General features: G+C 50.5%; 1 protein-coding gene across 2 annotated transcripts in view; it reads left to right on the top strand.

Moving 5' to 3' along the window:
- The window catches only part of TAS1R2 (taste 1 receptor member 2), a 39,173-nt gene extending 30,084 nt beyond the window's left edge, over positions 1–9,089 (top strand). For both annotated transcript variants that reach the window (XM_037730254.1, XM_017505821.2), the window contains 2 exons: positions 4,615–4,738; positions 5,954–9,089. In XM_037730254.1, the coding sequence (XP_037586182.1) occupies positions 4,615–4,738; positions 5,954–6,882 (1,053 nt within the window). In that variant the 3' untranslated portion in view covers positions 6,883–9,089. The remainder of the gene's footprint in view (positions 1–4,614; positions 4,739–5,953) is intronic.
- The last annotated feature ends 7,913 nt before the right edge of the window (positions 9,090–17,002 follow it).

Genomic DNA, 17,002 nt, shown 5'->3' with positions numbered 1-17,002 from the left:
TCTCCTGCCTCAGCCTCCTGAGTAGCTGGGATTACAGGCACGCACCACCATGCCCAGCTAATTTTTTATATTTTTAGTAGAGACGGGGTTTCACCATGTTGACCAGGATGGTGTCGATCTCTTGACCTCGTGATCCACCCGCCTCGGCCTCCCAAAGTGCTGGGATTACAGGCTTGAGCCACCGCGCCCGGCCCTAATTTTTGTATTTTTAGTAGAGGTTGGGTTTTGCCATGTTGGCTAGGCTGGTCTCAAACTCCTGGCCTCAAGTGATCCACCCACCTTGGCCTCCCAAAGTGCTGGGATTGCAGGCATGAGCCACAGTACCTGGTCTTTTACTGTTGTTGTTGTTTTTTCTTTGTTTATAGTTGGGGAAGTTCCTACTGACATATCATCAAGCTCACTGATTCTTTTCTCAGTTGTATCCAGCCTATGTGATCACATCAAAAGCATTCTCCATTTCTGTTGTTTGATTGTTTTTTATTTCTAGCATTTCCTTTGTATTCTTTCTTAGAATTTCAATTTGTCTGATTACATTTTTTACCTTTTCTTGCATGTTGTTCACTTTTTCAGTTAGAGCCCTTAGAAAATTAATCAGTTATTTAAAATTTCCCATCGGATAATTCCAACATATCTGCCATAACTGAATCTGGTTCTGATGCTTACTTTGTCTCTTCAGACTGTGTTTTTTTGCCTTTTAGCATGGCTTGTAACTTTTTGCTGAAAGCCAGACATGACGTATTGGGTAAAAGAAATTGAGGTAAATAAATTTGTAGTATGAGATTTTATGTTTATTTGGGTAGGAGTTAAACTATGTTTACTATTTGCTATAAATAAATAGCAATGGTGTCAGAGGCCAAAATTTTCTCTAGTGTCCTTTTTTGTTTCCTATTTCATCTTTGGGTTTCCCTAGATATTCCTTCTTAAATGCAGTCTGAGCCTTGCAGCTCTTTCAGCTGTATCCCTTGATTGATGTGGTGTTAAGGTAGAGGGGAAGTGTTGTGTAATCCTATGATTGGGTGTCAATCTTTCAGTGAGCCTGTGCCCCAGAACTGTGGCCTTCATAAGTGCTTCTCAGCCCACCCCTTAGGTAAGACAAGAAGGCTAGAGAGGGCTGGAGTTGGGAATTTCTCTTTTCCCATGTCAGTTAAGTTCTGGTAAAATTCACAGCAGTTGGATTCTGGTAAAATAGTTTCCCTTGAGGAAGGGCATTTGTTAAGGAGAACAGAATGCTCTGAGCATATTTCAAAATGGCTCCTTTCCTTATCCCCCTGCTAGAAGCATGAGGTTTTTGTCTTTTCTACAATTTCCCCTCCCAAAACCTATGGGGCTCCTGGAGGTTAAACTTATGGCAATATTAGGGGCACCCCTAAGGCTGTGCCTCAGAAATGTTTGTCTCTAAGCTAGTCCACACTTAGTGTCTAGCAGTTAGTCATTTACTCTTTCAGTTTTCTTACCATTTGTTGTCTTCAGTGGCATTTTCTACTCCTAGTGCCTTAGATTCATATATTCTGAACACTTTCTGTATCCACCTCACTCTCTGGTTTTGGGGGCTGCAGTTTGCCCTGTGACCCTGATTCCATGATGGATCTAAGAAGAATTGTTGATTTTCAGTTTGTTCAGCTTTTTGGTTGGTTTGAGGATGGGAATGATGATTTCCAAGCTCCTTACATCCTAGTCTGGAAATCGGCAGACCCCCAATCTCTCTGCACCCCTTCCAAGGAGGCTTTTATCCACAATACTATTCTGAAATTGCTTCTGTCAAGGTCACCAGTGTCTGTGTGTTGCCAATCCAGTAGTTTCCATGATGGCTATCCTGTAAATAACATTTGACACAACTGATCACTTCTCTTTGGACACAGTATCTTTACCTGGACTCTGAACCATTCTTTCTCTTGCTTCTCCTACACCCATGACCACTCCTAAATCTCCTTTTCCATTTCCCCCTCATTTCCTTATCTTTAACCTTGGAGGATGCCAGGGCTCAGACATTAGATTTATTCTCTTCTCTGTCTACTTGACATGAAATATTATCCACATATTTATAATTCTCAGTTCTGTATCTTCATACTGGACTTCTCCCCTGAAGTTCAATTTACATATTCATTTGCCTACTCAAACCTGCTCCCCCAAGGTCCTCCCATATCAACAGAAGGCAACACCCTTGTTTAAACCAAAAACACTGGCATCATCCTTGACTCCTTCCTTCGTCATCCACCAGCAGGAAATCTCATCCAGTCTACCTCCAGATTACATCCAGAATCTGACTGCTTCTCACCTCCGTTGCTATCTCTTTAGTCAGAACCATGGCCACGTCTCACCTGGGGAAATAAATAACACCTTACCTCATCTCTTGCTTCTGCCTTTGTATCTTGCAGTCTACGCTCAACACAGAAAATAAGGCGATGCTGTTAAAATGAAGTCAGATCCTTTCGCTCCTCTGCCTGAAATCCTCCAGTAGCTTCTCATGTCACTCAGAGCAAACACCAGAGTATTTTGACTCCACCTCCTTGAGCTGACCTGCCTCTCTCCCTTTTGTCCATTCCAAACCCCACTGGCCTGGCTCTTCCTCAACTATACCAAGTTTCTTACACATGCTGTTCGCTCTGCCTGGAGAGATATCTTTATGATGTACTCCCTTCCAAGCTTAGGTCTCTCCTCCAACATCACCTGCTCAGCAAGGCCTTTCTTGCCCACCCCATTTGAAAGTGGGATCCATGCCCACAGCATTCTCCACCCTTTCTGTACTGCTTTATTTTTCTTAGCAGTATTTCTCACCATCCATCACGTCATATATTCATATGTTTGTCATCATCTCTCTTTTCCCATGAAAATACTAATTCCTTTAGAACGTGACTCTGACTCCTTTGGTTCGCTGCTGTGTTTCTAGTGCCTGGCACTATATGTGCCCAATAACTTTTTGAATGAATGAACAGCAGGATGAGATTCCAGGGACATGAGGTAGGATTAATTTGATGATTCAGGGAAAGGTGGCAGACAGGATATCTGGCAAGGGAGTGGTGGAAAGCAGGTCTGGATAAGGGGTGTGTGTGTGTTGTGTGTGTTGGTGTGCACCTCCTTGCACATGTGTGTAATCACACACACGGCAGAGAACACCAGGGTCTAGAAAGCCTGGCAGAGGATAAGATGCTTTATTCTGGCTGATGGAAAGTCACGGAGGTTCTTCTATGAAGAAGTTTCAGAGAGGGGAATGTGACATCTGGAAACGCCCCTGATGGATGCGGACAAGAGGGACTACAGGGAGGAACCTGAAAGCAGAGGACCATAGAGGGGCCAGAGAGAGGGCTTAGGTGCTGCCCTCGTCTGGGCCCTTGGCCCTTCTTATGTGTGCTCATGCTACACTCGCCTAATGGGTCCTCAGAATGATTTTTATACAACACAAATCTTACAAGGCCACTTGCCAGCTGGAGAGCCGTGGTTCCCTCCCACTGCCCCGGTGTTGTTAGTGTGCCATAGAGTGGCCTTTGGAATGTGGCTTTCCCAGCACCTCCCCATGCCTCCTGACTCCAGCCGGGCCCAGATCCTCCATCTTTCCAGTTGTGCCGTCCTCCTTCACCCTCTTCCCATTGCTTTTATTGCTTTCTCTCCATGTAATTTATTCATTCGTTTAATACGCCGTGATTGCAGGCCTCCTTTGTGCTGGGTGCTCTTCTATGCTCTGGAAATAAAGAAGTAAAAACAATAGACAGGAATGCTGCCTGCCTGCTCTTGTTCACCTGAATGAGAAAAGTCTCTGCCCTTCCAGAAAGGCTGTGTGAATTAAGAGTCATGGTCGCAAGTGACAGAAAATGATGTAAGCAATTATCATTAAGAGTAATGATCAGGGTCGGCGCATTGGCTCTTGCCTGTAATCCCAGCACTTTGGGAGGCCGAGGTGGGTGGATCACCTGAGGTCAGGACTTTGAGACCAGCCTGGCCAACACAGCCAAACCCTGTCTTTACTAAAAATACAACAACAACAACAACAAAAAATTAGCTGAGCGTGATGGCATGCACCTATCATCCCAACCACTTGGGAGGCTGAGGTAGGAGAATTGCTTGAACCCGGGAGGTGGAGCTGAGAATTGCTTGAACCTGCAGTGAGCCAAGATTGTGCCACTGCACTCCAACTAAGTGACAAAGTGAGACTCCGTCTCAAAAAACAAACAAACAAACAAACAAATGAGGAATGATCAGTAGGAGTTAATTTATTGCTTCATATAACCGAAGACTCTGGAGATAGACAGTGAGGCTTCAGGCACAGATGGATCCAGGGTCTCACTCTCTCCATCTCTCGGATTCTTCCTCAGCCATGTTGTCTCCTTCATGACAAGATGGCTGCAGCAGCCCCAGAGTTGCATCTAGCCTCCCAGCAGCCTCAGAAAATCTTTGACTCAACAGTTGGGTACTATTACCAGAGGAAGGTGGATTAAGTCTTGGGCAGGCAAAACTAAGAGTCTTTACAAAGGTCTGGTTCTAGTGGCGTTTCCAGCCCCTTTTCCCCTCCCAGGCAGGGACTAGGCTTTCTTCCCTGAACATGCTGCTGGTGGCAGAGGGGAGGAGGACCCCAGAATGTGGGAAAAGAAGACTCAGGTTCTCCTGCCCTCCTCCCTCCAGATCCCTGTGTCCATGTGTTCCAAGAGGTGCCAGTCAGGGCAGAAGAAGAAGCCCATGGGCATCCACACCTGCTGTTTCGAGTGCATCGACTGCCTTCCAGGCACCTTCCTCAATCAGACTGCAAGTATGATTGGAGGCCTAGCACTCCTGCCCCACCCCTGCCCTGCTCCTGCCCCGCCCCTGGAGTCTCTAGGGCGCGTCCCCTTTGGCAGAGTCTCTGGAGTCTCTCTCAGGGGGGTGTGAGTGTCCAAAGGCCATATCTGATACCTCTTACAACCTCCCAAAACCTGGCATAGAGCGAAATTCTCCATACAGACTGCTTCAGAGAGAGAGGGAGAAGGAACAACATTCCCCCAAGCAAGGCTGCAGCTGAGTGCGTTCTGCACACACGCAGCCCAGGGCCCAGGGAACATCCACTGGATGATGAATGAATGAATGGATGAATGGTGCTTGCAATAGGAGGGAAGTTTCTGACAGGGAGGGAAGTTTCTGGCAGACAGGGAAGACACTAACTCATTTATCCCTCTGGCTTCCCAAGTGCCTAGCATAGCTCACAGCACAGCGCGGCTGCTCAGCGAGTGCTGGTCAAATGACTTCCTTGATGAGAAGAAAGATCATTTCTCCCTAGAGAACGCTCTAGGAAGGTGCAGACAACGCCATTTCTGTCCACGTTAGTGTTTTGCACAGTTCAGAGTTGGAGCTCATTTTTTTAATGACTTCACTAGTGTAAATTAAATGGATGATGACATTTACCAAATACAAGTATTTACTATGTGCCTGGCAGACCACAGAGCACAGAGGAGGTGGTGAGCCAGTTTGTGGAATGATTTCATTGGCCTTCCTCTCGCAGCCAGTCAATAGCTGGAAGGCAAGGGCTGGGTTTTAGCCATCTCTCTGTGGACTTCCACCCCAAGTGCCTAATATAATGGATGGTGCTAAAAAAAAACCACATATCGAATGCATTCTTTTAGTAAGTGGTTAAATGCCTCTCACACCAGAGGGTGAGGTCTTGGAAGGGAGGAACTATAGGTAATAGGCTCTGGGCCAATAAGACCTGGGTTCAAATCCTACCTCTCTGATTTACTGGCTTTGTGGACAAATTAGTTCACCTGACTGAGCCTTGGTTTCCTCATCGGTGAAGTGTGGTTGTGTGAGGTTTGATGAGCCAATGCACATAAGAGACTCGAGGAGCATTTGCTGTGAATGCAAGGGTTGCCCCTGGTGCTCTCTCCCTTGGCGCCTTCTCTCCATCCCTGGGGCCTGGGCCTTTGCAGGGCTGGAGGATGCAGGTGCTTGGAAGATGGGCTTGGCTAATAGGAGTCACTGTGGGCTTTTGCAGATGAATATGATTGCCAGGCCTGCCCGAGTAACGAGTGGTCCCACCAGAGTGAGACCTCCTGCTTCAAGCGGCGGCTGTCTTTCCTGGAATGGCATGAGGCAGCCACCATCGCTGTGGCCCTGCTGGCCGCCCTGGGCTTCCTCAGCACCCTGGCCATCCTGGTGATATTCTGGAGGCACTTCCAGACGCCCATGGTTCGCTCGGCTGGGGGCCCCATGTGCTTCCTGATGCTGACGCTGCTGCTGGTGGCGTACATGGTGGTCCCGGTGTACGTGGGGCTGCCCAAGGTCTCCACCTGCCTCTGCCGCCAGGCCCTCTTCCCCGTCTGCTTCACCATCTGCATCTCCTGCATCGCCGTGCGCTCCTTCCAGATCGTCTGCGTCTTCAAGATGGCCAGCCGCTTCCCGCGCGCCTACAGCTACTGGGTCCGCTACCAGGGCTCCTACGTCTCTGTGGCGTTTATCACAGCACTCAAGATGATCACTGTGGTGATCAGTTTGCTGGCTACGGGCCTCAACCCCACCACCCGCACTGACACCGATGACCCCAAGATCATGATCATTTCCTGCAACCCCAACTACCGCAACAGCCTGCTGTTCAACACCAGCCTGGACCTGCTGCTCTCAGTGGTGGGTTTCAGCTTCGCCTACATGGGCAAGGAGCTGCCCACCAACTACAACGAGGCCAAGTTCATCACCTTCAGCATGACCTTCTATTTCACCTCGTCCGTCTCCCTCTGCACCTTCATGTCTGTCTACGATGGGGTGCTGGTCACCATCGTGGACCTCTTGGTCACCGTGTTCAACCTCCTGGCCATCAGTCTGGGCTACTTCGGCCCCAAGTGCTACATGATCCTCTTCTACCCGGAGCGCAACACGCCAGCCTACTTCAACAGCATGATCCAGGGTTACACCATGAGGCGGGACTAGCGCCGCCCAGGGGCGTCCGGGAGGGCGGGCCTCAGCGTTGGGAGGCGGAAGCCGGGGGTCTGGCTGGTTCAACTCCAGAGGGAGGCAGGGAAGCCATCCCCAACTTTTCCCACCTTGCCCTGGTTTCTAATTTAGCAGTCCTTGGAGGTTCTCTGCATCGGGGCCATTTTTGCCCATTTAGTGATGGATGCCTTAAAACATCCACTTTGTTCCTTTCCCTTGACCAGTTTTAATTGCCAGGCACTGCCACCTTCTTCTAGAAAAAAACCACCCAAGGTGACCTATTGGTCTCCAAGGACAGTCTGATTTAGCAGCCTCCAGCCGCCATCTGGCGGTCACAGTGGGCATCTGCGGGCTGCAGCTCATTCCCTTCACTCAAGTTCAAGGCCAAGGGAAGCCCTGGGGGGCGCTGGGCTGGCTTGGGCTGGGCCTGGCCGGGGGTTGGTGTGGGCTGGTGGGGACTGCCACTCAGCCTGTGAGTTCGGATAGTGCAGCCATGGCTCCATTCACTAGCTGTCTCACGTGTCCGTTCCCTTTCCTTCTTCCTGAAGAGCTCGGGCCCAGATCCCTGGGTTATCTCTCAGGGCTGGCCATGCATAGCATGCTTCCCAGATGCTTGTGAATAAACCTCCCTTGGGTGAAATGAATGCGCTTCCTTCCTGTTTTCAGATGTCCCTTGAGAAAGAACATGTGGAATCAGACCTCAGTCTCAATCGCAGTAGTGTCACTTCCAGGCTGTGTGACTTTAGGCTGTCATGTTGACTTTGATGTGGACAACAGCTTACATTTATTGCCAAGTCCCTGGCTAAGAACTTTACTACTGTATCCACGTATTCCTCACAAAACTCTATTGATTGTGTGCAATTATGCTCCTTATTTTACAGATGGTGGGCCGAGGGCAGAGGGAAGAACTCAAAGAAGCTATAGAACTTACCCAGAGTCACAAAGCTTGTCTGAGCTCCCCCTTCCTCTCCCCAGAGCCTACTCCCGGAGCCACAGTCCTTTACGGGGTAATATCCAGGTGGCCTGGCCTGGGAAGCTGTCCCCACTGTGGTGCACAGGGGGAAGGCTCAGGCTCCCCGGACAAGGAGCTGTGCTGTGGCAGGGGATTCAGATGTTAGGGAGGTGGCTGGTGGGTGCAGTGACCAGAAAAGCCTTTGGGAGAAGTTAGCATTTGGAAAGAGCCTTGAAGGACACAGAAGTGTTGGAAGGCTGGAAGTTTGGATGTGTGGGGGAGGGGCAGGTGGGGCCAGCAGGAGGAAAGGCGGGATGGAAGGAAGCCCAGGCAGTTCCAGGAGGAGCATGTGGCTGAGAGTGGCCAGGCTGTGAGAACTCAGCTTCAAAGGACAGCTAGGGCCAGATGCCGGGGTCTGGCCCTGGGTGTCTGGTGTCTGGCCCTTGTCCTCCTTGGGTGGCTACTCCCAGCATCCTGTGCACATTCTTGTTTATCCCTCCTCTGGGTCACCTGGGATGCCATCCTGCCCCTGTCTGGCCACTGTGACCAGCCTCCTCTGTGGCTCGGTCCTCTTCCCACAGTCCCCAGTGCTGACCTGGCCTTGTGGGCTGGAGACTGCTGGGCACAGACCCCAAGGATAGATGGTCAAGGTCTTTCTAGAATGTCCCTTCTCTGCCTCCTCCACTCACTTCCCAGGGGAGCCCAGAGCCTTGGCCGAGGCCCACCCCAGTCCCAAGCTTTCCGGGAGCCACCCTGCATGATCCATCCCTGGGTGTGACTGTCTCCCGTCCCCCTTAGCCTCGGGACCAGATTGTCAGAGGCTCAGGGAGTTTTAAGCTGTTAATTCTCTTTTCTTGCATGCTTCTGATGCCTTGCTTTAATTTTTTTTAAAAGAGATAATCACCTCATTTCTTGGTTCTGCCTCTTGGACCACCATGAGAGAAGAGAATCCTGGAATCCCACTGACCTCAGAGGGCCTCTGCTCCACACCTCCTAGAGCAGCCCTGAGGCTGGGATCTTGAGCCTTTAGTGTTTCCTCCAGTGATGGGAGCCTCACCAAGGACAACTCTAGTTATCAGAAACTTCTTCTTAGCTCAAATCAAAACCTGACTCCCTGGAATTTCTGTTTATGGACACTAGTTTCATCCTTTGGGATCATGAATTAAATCTAATTTCTAGCCTAAGCATGGTGGCTCACGCCTGTAATCTCAGCAGCTTGGGAAGCCAATGTAGGAAGATTGCTTGAGGCCAGGAGTTTGAGATCAGCCTGGGCAATGTAGCAAGACCCCATCTCTACAAAAATAAAAATTAGCTGGGCATGGTGGTGCGTGCCTGTAGCCCCAGTTACTCAAGAAGCTGAGGCAGGAGGATCTCTTGAGTGCAGGAGTTAGAGGCTACAGTGAGCAATGATTGTGCCACTGCATTCCAGCCTGAAGGACAGAGCAAGCTCTTGTCTCTCCTTTCCCAGAAAATTGAATTCCTCTTTCTCACGATGCCTTTTACATACAATAACAAAAAGAATTGCTTTTCAAGGAGCACCTACTGTGTGCCAGGTACTTTTGACACATTATCTCCAGTCCCCACAGTGACCACGCCCCATGGGTACCAGTGACGTTGGTGGACATGGGCCAGTGCATCCCAGATCCCATCCTTCAGCTCTGCCCAGCAGCCCCGGTATGGTTCCAAGGAAGAGGAGTCCATCTCCTGGCTCCAAGGGGTGCAGCAGGCCAAGCCAATCAGCACTGTTCTTCCCAGTCTGCAGTGATTGGCTCAGAGGTGGGCACATGACCTTGGTTGGTCCAATCAGAGAGACTTAGAACTTTGGCTAGAACCAAGCTGCTTTCTACAGGAAGTTGCAAGGCCCTAGACCCAAGAGCTGGGGACGGTTCTTGTGGGATCACAAGGCAAGTCAGCCTCAGGGGAAAGCTGGACCTTACAGAAGGCAAAGAGGAAAGATGGAAAAACTCAGCCATTGAAACTCTTTATGAGCTATTGGACCTCACCTGACGGCAGCCCCGCTTCTGAAACCTTTCATGAATCAGTTAATATCCCTTGTTGCTTAAGATAGTGTGAGTTGGATTTTCTGTCCTCTGCCACCCAAAACATCCTTGTACTACCGTAAAGGAAACTGAAGCTCAGAGACGCTGATTAACTTGCCTAGGGCCACCCAGCTCTTCAGTCAGGGAGCTAGGATTTGGGCTCAAGGGGAAATTGGGAGGGGTTACAGCAGTTGTGTTCTCACGTCACCGCTTCTTTGGTCTGAAGGTCCCCAGGTGATCTGAGGACCTGATTTTGGCCTCCATCCTGGTCCTCTCCTCTGGACACACTCTGATTTGCAAGCGTCTCTCTTTAACCACCTTCCGATCTTTCCTCTTTGGCCTCTGCATTCCTGCCCAGATCCACAGTCTCTGGCCACCTGAGTAATGTCTCCTAAACTGTCGCCGTCAGGAGCCCTCCTGTCTCAGAAATCTATGGCTCCCCAGTGCTTGGACAGTATGTCCTCACTTAACGTTTTTGTACATTCTTGGAAACTGTGACTTTCGACACAAAGACAAGGCGTATAATAAAACCAGTATTTTGTTCTCATCAATATTATAAGGAAACAACATTATTTGATGACCTGCTGTAAGTCCTTTCGCCTAAAGTTGCAGTTTCCAAAAACCTATCCACGACAGCATTGAGTGAGGACTTCCTGGACGGTCATGCCTGACCTCCTTTGTGCGCTGTGGAAAGCCTCACAAAATCTGAATCCTGCTCACCTTCCCAGCCTCATCTCCCAATGGCTCCAGTGGACTCCTGACTATCCCCAAACATGTTCCTGATTTCACACCTTTGCTCAAAATGTTCCTTCTTGATCGCCCTATGGGAAACTTACATTTATCCTTCAGGGCCCAGGTCAAATGCCTCCTCCCCTGGGGAGACTTTCCTGCTTTAGGGAAGAGGGGATTCTCTGCTCCCATAGCCTCTTAAGTTTCATCCCTGTTGGTCCTAATGCTTGGGACCTGCTGCTGTCTTTCTGGTCTGGGACTTCATGCAGGAGAGGGTCAGCCATGTTCTCTGTGAAGCTCTTTTCTCACCTGTTGTGGTCACCCACCTACAATGCATTGCTGCTTGACGCCTTGAGCACTCGTTGGCTGGGCAGGGCAATATCTGGGGCCATTTGCAGAGCTGGCACTGACCTGGTGGGAGTGTCCTTTTTGGGGAGCTGGCTGCGATCGGGCGGCCTGGCTCCAGGCCAGGTGAAATGTGCTGGCATTTCCTCCAGTGGCTGGGGCTGCAGAGGGGGACGGAGAGGATGACAAGGGGAAGGCAGAGGCTGGAGCTGAGCCTCACAGGTAAGGAAGAGGGTTTGGTTGGAACTCACAGGTGACCTTTCGATTATTCAGACCAGAAACCTCAGAGTCATTCTTCACTCCATTTCTCTGCTGTCCCATACCTTATGGTAAACTAAAAATAAAAGCCCAAGTCCTTCATTGGCTGAAAGGACCCCCTCTTGGCCAAGGGGACCAGAGGAACCTTAAAAACTGGGTTCTAGGCCATGAGGTGAAGGGAAGTCAGATGCCTCGTTACATCCCTTCCGTTTTGGGGTTTAGGCACCACTGACCAGCATTCATGGTAAAATCAACGTCACAAGACAGACAAAACAGGCTCACTGTGGCAATAGGATACCAACTGATAAGCAAGACCTAAAGCTGCGACAGGGAAGGGCTAAGTCAGCCTGTAGGCCATTGATCTCGATCAACAGGCCATGGTGTGGCTGATTTTGGTACAGCATCCTCATCTTTTTTTTTTTTTTTTTTTTTTTTTTTTTTTTGAGATGGAGTTTTGCTCTTGTTTCCCAGGCTGGAGTGCAATGGTGCCATCTCAGCTCATCACAACCTTGACTCACCACAGCCTCCGCCCCCTGGGTTCAAGCGATTCTCCTGCCTCAGCCTCCCGAGTAGCTGGGATTACAGGCATGCACCAGTACACCCAGCTGATTTTTTATATTTTCAGTAGAGACGGGGTTTCTCCATGTTGGTCAGACTGGTCTCGAACTCCTGACTTCAGGCAATCCTCCCGTCTCAGCCTCGCAAAATGCTGGGATTACAGGTGTGAACCACTGCACCCAGCTCTTTTTAAATTTATTTATATATTTTTTTATTTTTTGAGATGGAGTCTCACTCTGTTGCCCATATTGGAGTACAGTGGTGCGATCTTGGCTCATTGCAACCTCCGCCTCCCAGGTCCAAGCAATTCTCCTGCCTCAGCTTCCCAAGTAGCTGGGATTACAGGCACCTGCCACCATGCCCAGCTAACTTTTTTGTATTTTTAGTAGAGACAGGGTTTTTTCATGTTGGCCAGGCTGGTTTTGAACTCCTGACCTCAAGTGATCTGCTCACCTCGGCTTCCCAAAATGCCAGGATTACAAGTGTGAACCACCACGCCTGGCCTACGGCATCTTTATCTTAAACACTCCTTTCTGCTAACTCAAACTTTTTAGGCAAAGTTGTCTTCCATTTATCAATTGTGGATTAAAGAATCTCTGACTCTACCTATGACTTGTAAGGCCCCGCTTCAAGATAGTCTGCCTTTTTGGGCCAGATCAAGTGTATCTTCCAAGTAGTGATTTATCTCTTTGCTCGTAACCCCAGCATCCCTGAAATGTGTAAAACCAAAGTAATCCGACCGCCTCGGGGACACGTTCTCAGGACTCCTTGTGACTGCGTGTTCCCAGGCTGTGGTCATTCATACTGGCTCAGAATAAACCTCTTTAAGATATTTGACAGAGTCTGGTTTTTCTGTTAACACCATCAGCAAAACTATCTGCTCTGCTGTCAAACTATACCCTAAACCTAGTTAAGCCCGGATTCCAGGAACAGTCTCCAAGTTGCCGTCTCTGGCTTCACCCTTGTTCTCTGAGTCGGGAATGGACTTTTAAAACTCTGAATTGGTTCATGTTCCTTCTCTACTCCACACTCCCCAGGGCTCCCCAACTCACTGGCCTGAAGATCCAAAATCCTGAAGTGCGTGTCAGACCCACAGGCTCCTCTCCACCTCTGTGACCTCTCTGCAGCCTGCTCTTGCTCCCCACACCCCTCTGGCCTCCTCACCATCCCTGAAGATGCCATGATTCTGCCCCAGGGCCTTTCCATGGGCCGTTCTGTCTTCTTGAAATGCTCTTCCCCAGACAGGCACATGGCTTGCTCTCTCATTTGTTTTCTCTTCCTGCTTCGCTCTTTTCCTTAACACTGTGCCGCTTTGAAACGCATTGTATGGTTCACTTTTTTGTCTTTATCTCTCCCAGTATATGGCAAGCTCCATGAAGGCAGCAAGTTTTGTCCATTTGGTTCACAGATGTATCTCAAGAAGCTAGAAAAGCACTTGGCACAGAAAGGTGCCCAGTAGGTGCTGGGTTTTTTTTGGTTTTTGTTTTTGCTTTTTTGAGACAGTGTCTCATTCTATTGCTCAGGCTGGAGAGCAGTGGTGTGATCTTGGCTCACTGCAATCTCTGCCTCCTGCAATTTTCCTGCCTCAGCCTCCCGAGTAGCTGGGATTACAGGTGTGTGCCACCATGCCAGGCTAATTTTTGTATTTTTAGTAGAAACAGCATTTCGCCATGTTGGCCAGGCTGGTCTTGAACTCCTGACCTCAGGTGATCCACCCACCTCGGCCTCCCAGGGTGCTGTGATTGCAGGTGTGAGCCACCACACCTGGCCAGTAGGTGCTGTTTGAAAGAAAGAAGGAATGAGTGAATGAATGAATGAAACAGAACTTTAATGAATCATGAGGTTAGAAGCCAGGAGAACTTGCAGCAGGCCAGGAAGTAGGGAAGGTAATGGACAGGGTGAGTCTGTGTGCAAGGGGAGGGTTTGGGAAGCCAATACCTCATTCACTCATTCATTCATTCATTGTTACTCACTCATTCACTTATTCATTCACTTAGCACATGCTATTGAGCACTACTAAGGGTCAGGCCCTGTGTGGCATTGAGAGTACAGCACCCAGGAGCATAGTTCCTGTTCCCAAGCAGCTTACATTCTAGTGGAGGACTCAGGACACCAGGCAGATGCTCACAACACCATGCGATCATCTGTGATGGGGTGGCTCATGGTGTTACAGAGACACCCAGAAAGGGCTTCTTGCCTTGGGAGGTGAAGAAAGGCTCCCTGAGCATTCAGGCATCAAGCAGAGGCCTGAAGAATGGATCACTGTGAGCCAAGCAAGGGGTGCATCATCGGGGTGCACCAGACAGAGGAGTGACTTGGGCAAGGGCCCAGTGCAGAGAGATGCAGAAGGCCAGAAAAACAGTGGGAGCTAGAGGAGCTGGAGCTGTAGAGAAAGTGGGTGAGCTGGGGGAGGGGAAGACGGGGAAGACAGGGAGACCGGGAGAGAGATGGGGAGAGGGAGAGGGTAGGGGCAAATAGAGGGAAAGAGAGTGGGGAGAGAGAGGAGAGAGGGAGGGAGGGAGATGGAGGAGGAGACAGAAAAGGGAGAGGAGGTACAGAAGGGAAGAGGGAGAGAAGAGAGGAAAAAAGAAAGGGAAAGAGAGGAGGAGAGAGAGAGGAGAGAGGAGAGAGGTGGGAGAGAGGAAGGGAAGGAGGATGAAGGAGAGTGCATTAGTCTGCTTTCATGCTGCCATAAGGACATACATGAGACTGGGTAATTTATAAAGAAAAGAGATTTAATGGACTCACAGTTCCACATGGCTGGGGAGGCCTCATGATCATGGCGGAAGGCGAAGGAGGAGCAAAGGCACGTCTTACATGGCAGCACGCAAGATAGTGTGTGCAGGGGAGCTGGCCTTTATAAAACCATCAGATCTCGGGAGACTTATTCACCATCACGAGAACCTGCCCCCATGATTCACTTACCTCTCACTGGGTCCTTCTCACGGCACTTGGGGATTTTGGGGGCTATAATTCAAGATGAGATTTGGGTGGGGACACAGCCGAACCATATCAGAGACAAAGGGAGAAACTGAGAGGAAATAAGAGAAGAAGGGAGGAAGGGGGAGATACAGAGAGACAGACAGACAGACAGACAGACTGCCAGGCTATGCTTCTCTGGCTGGGGCCCTCACCCCTCTGTGCTGCCCTTCCCTTCTGTGAGATGCCAGCACCACCCTCCCAGGGCTACTGAGAAGCTCCCAGCAGGGATGCCTGGCATGCGCACAGGAACTCCCCGCCTGTTAGCTGCACTGATCTAAGGAATTTGGACTTTCTCCTAGGGTAGAACCTTGAAGGTGTTTTGGAAAGAGGAGACAGCAATGTGGGGAGTGGGCTCAAGGGGTCTGAGGGAGGAGGCACGGAGACCCCTTGGAGTCTGCCACTGGGCCCAGGTGAGTGAGGATGGTGGCCTGGCACTGGCCAGTGGTGGCTGTGCCGCATTAGAGGTCTTGGTAGTTTTGGTGACTGGCTGGTTGTGGGAGTGAGATGGGGTGGGCAGGTCCTAGTTTGGGCAGCGATTAGCTGAGAAGGCTTTCGGGTATTTTGGGGGACTGTGTTTGTGCCACCCAAGAGTGACACCCTGAAGTCATTCCCAGCATGCCCCTGCCTCAATGCAGGTCTGGGATCCAGTTCAGTGGCCTGTGCTGGTCTGGTTTATAAAGGTCTCTGTGAGTTCATTCTTTCACTGCTACAAAGAAATACCTGAGACTAGGTAATTTACAAAGAAAAGAGGTTTACTTGGTTCACAGTTCTGCAGGCTGAACACGAAGCATAGCAGCTTCTGCTTCTGGGGAGCCCTCAGAAAGTTTCCAATCATGCATGGCGGGAGGCAAAGGGGGAGCAAGGCATCTCATAGGGTGAGGGCAGGGGCCAGAGAGAGAGAGCGGGGAGGTGCCACACACTTTTAAATGACCAGATCTCTTGAGAACTCACTCACTGTCTCGAGGAGAGCACCAAGGGTATGGCAGTAAATAATTCATGAGAAATCCGCCCCCATGATCCAGTCACTTCCCCCCAGGCCTCACTTCCAACACCGAGGATTACACTTCGACATGAGATTTGGGCAGCGGTGGGGGACACAGATCCAAACCATATCCGTTCTCCCTGGGTAGGCCCGTGAACACTGGGGAACCTGGCAGGAGCTTGTAGACGCTCTGAGAATTTGGGACCACTTGGGCAGACGCCCATCCAGGCCCACCCAGAAGGCCCACCCTCTCATCCTCCAAGACAGGAGATAAGGCCCATTCTTCCCTGGCTTCAAACCTCCCACGCTGGGCTTCCCTAGGAGACCCTCAGACCCACTGCCGTCTGTGGGGTGTGCAGGGTGGGCGAGAGGAGGAGGGCAGGGCACTGCCTTCCCCTTCTACAGGGAAGTGGGAAATGCGAGTTGTCCATACAATAACAGACAGGCCCATCTGCTTCCAGTTAGCAGCTCTGGGTGAGCCTAATCGGCAGATCAAACCATTTGATGTTCCGTGTTAAGTAAGTAGTTAGACCTGCCCCAGTGGAGTCTGACACTTTTTGGTTGGAGCCCAAGCCCCGTATCCTACCACCTTGGAGCCTGGGGTGCTAATGCGAACCAGACCTTCGTGCACAGAGTGGGAGTATATTCACAAGTGTCCAGAAGTTTGAAGCATGTGGGCAGATGCAGCCCTTCCTTCCCCCTGTGCCGCTGAGGAGTCTGCTTGCAGGGGAAGCCAACCTGCAACAGCACCCCTATGCCCAGATAACCTTGGGAGCTCCATCACTGAAGGAGGCAGGGGACAGTGCCTGCTGACGGACAGCAGCAATCTCTGCTACAGTAGTGGTGGTGGCCATCGGGGGATGTGAGAGTGTCTATGGCTGTGGGGAAGATGGTGTTGAGGCTGGTTGTCATGGTGATGGTGGCTGTGGCTGTGCAAGGGAGTGGGATGCTGTGACGGTGTCATGGCAATGTTCGCTTAACTGGGCTAGGCTTACCTGCCTGCTGGACCCCACCCACTCCTGTCCTGCTCTTCACCTCATGAGCAGCCTCCAGTAGGGGCTGTCATCTTTCCCTCTTTGACATTCCATCCGGACAGCTGCCAGCTGCCCTCTCGCTCCTTAGACTCCCTAGTCCCTCTTTCTCCTAGCCAGCCTGATGGCTGCCCTGGATAGACTCCTGCCTGCTGCTGCTACTCCCCAGTCCTGACTCAACCCCATCTCCTGCCCTTCCAGCTCCACTTCCCTGATGACCAACAGCCATTTGGCTCTCCCT

This window comes from Cebus imitator, unplaced genomic scaffold (genome assembly GCF_001604975.1).
Source record: "Cebus imitator isolate Cc_AM_T3 unplaced genomic scaffold, Cebus_imitator-1.0 Scaffold15, whole genome shotgun sequence".
Lineage (NCBI taxonomy): Eukaryota > Metazoa > Chordata > Mammalia > Primates > Cebidae > Cebus > Cebus imitator.
The sequence above is the reverse complement of the archived record's forward strand: the minus strand, read 5'-3'. Positions and strand labels throughout refer to the sequence as shown.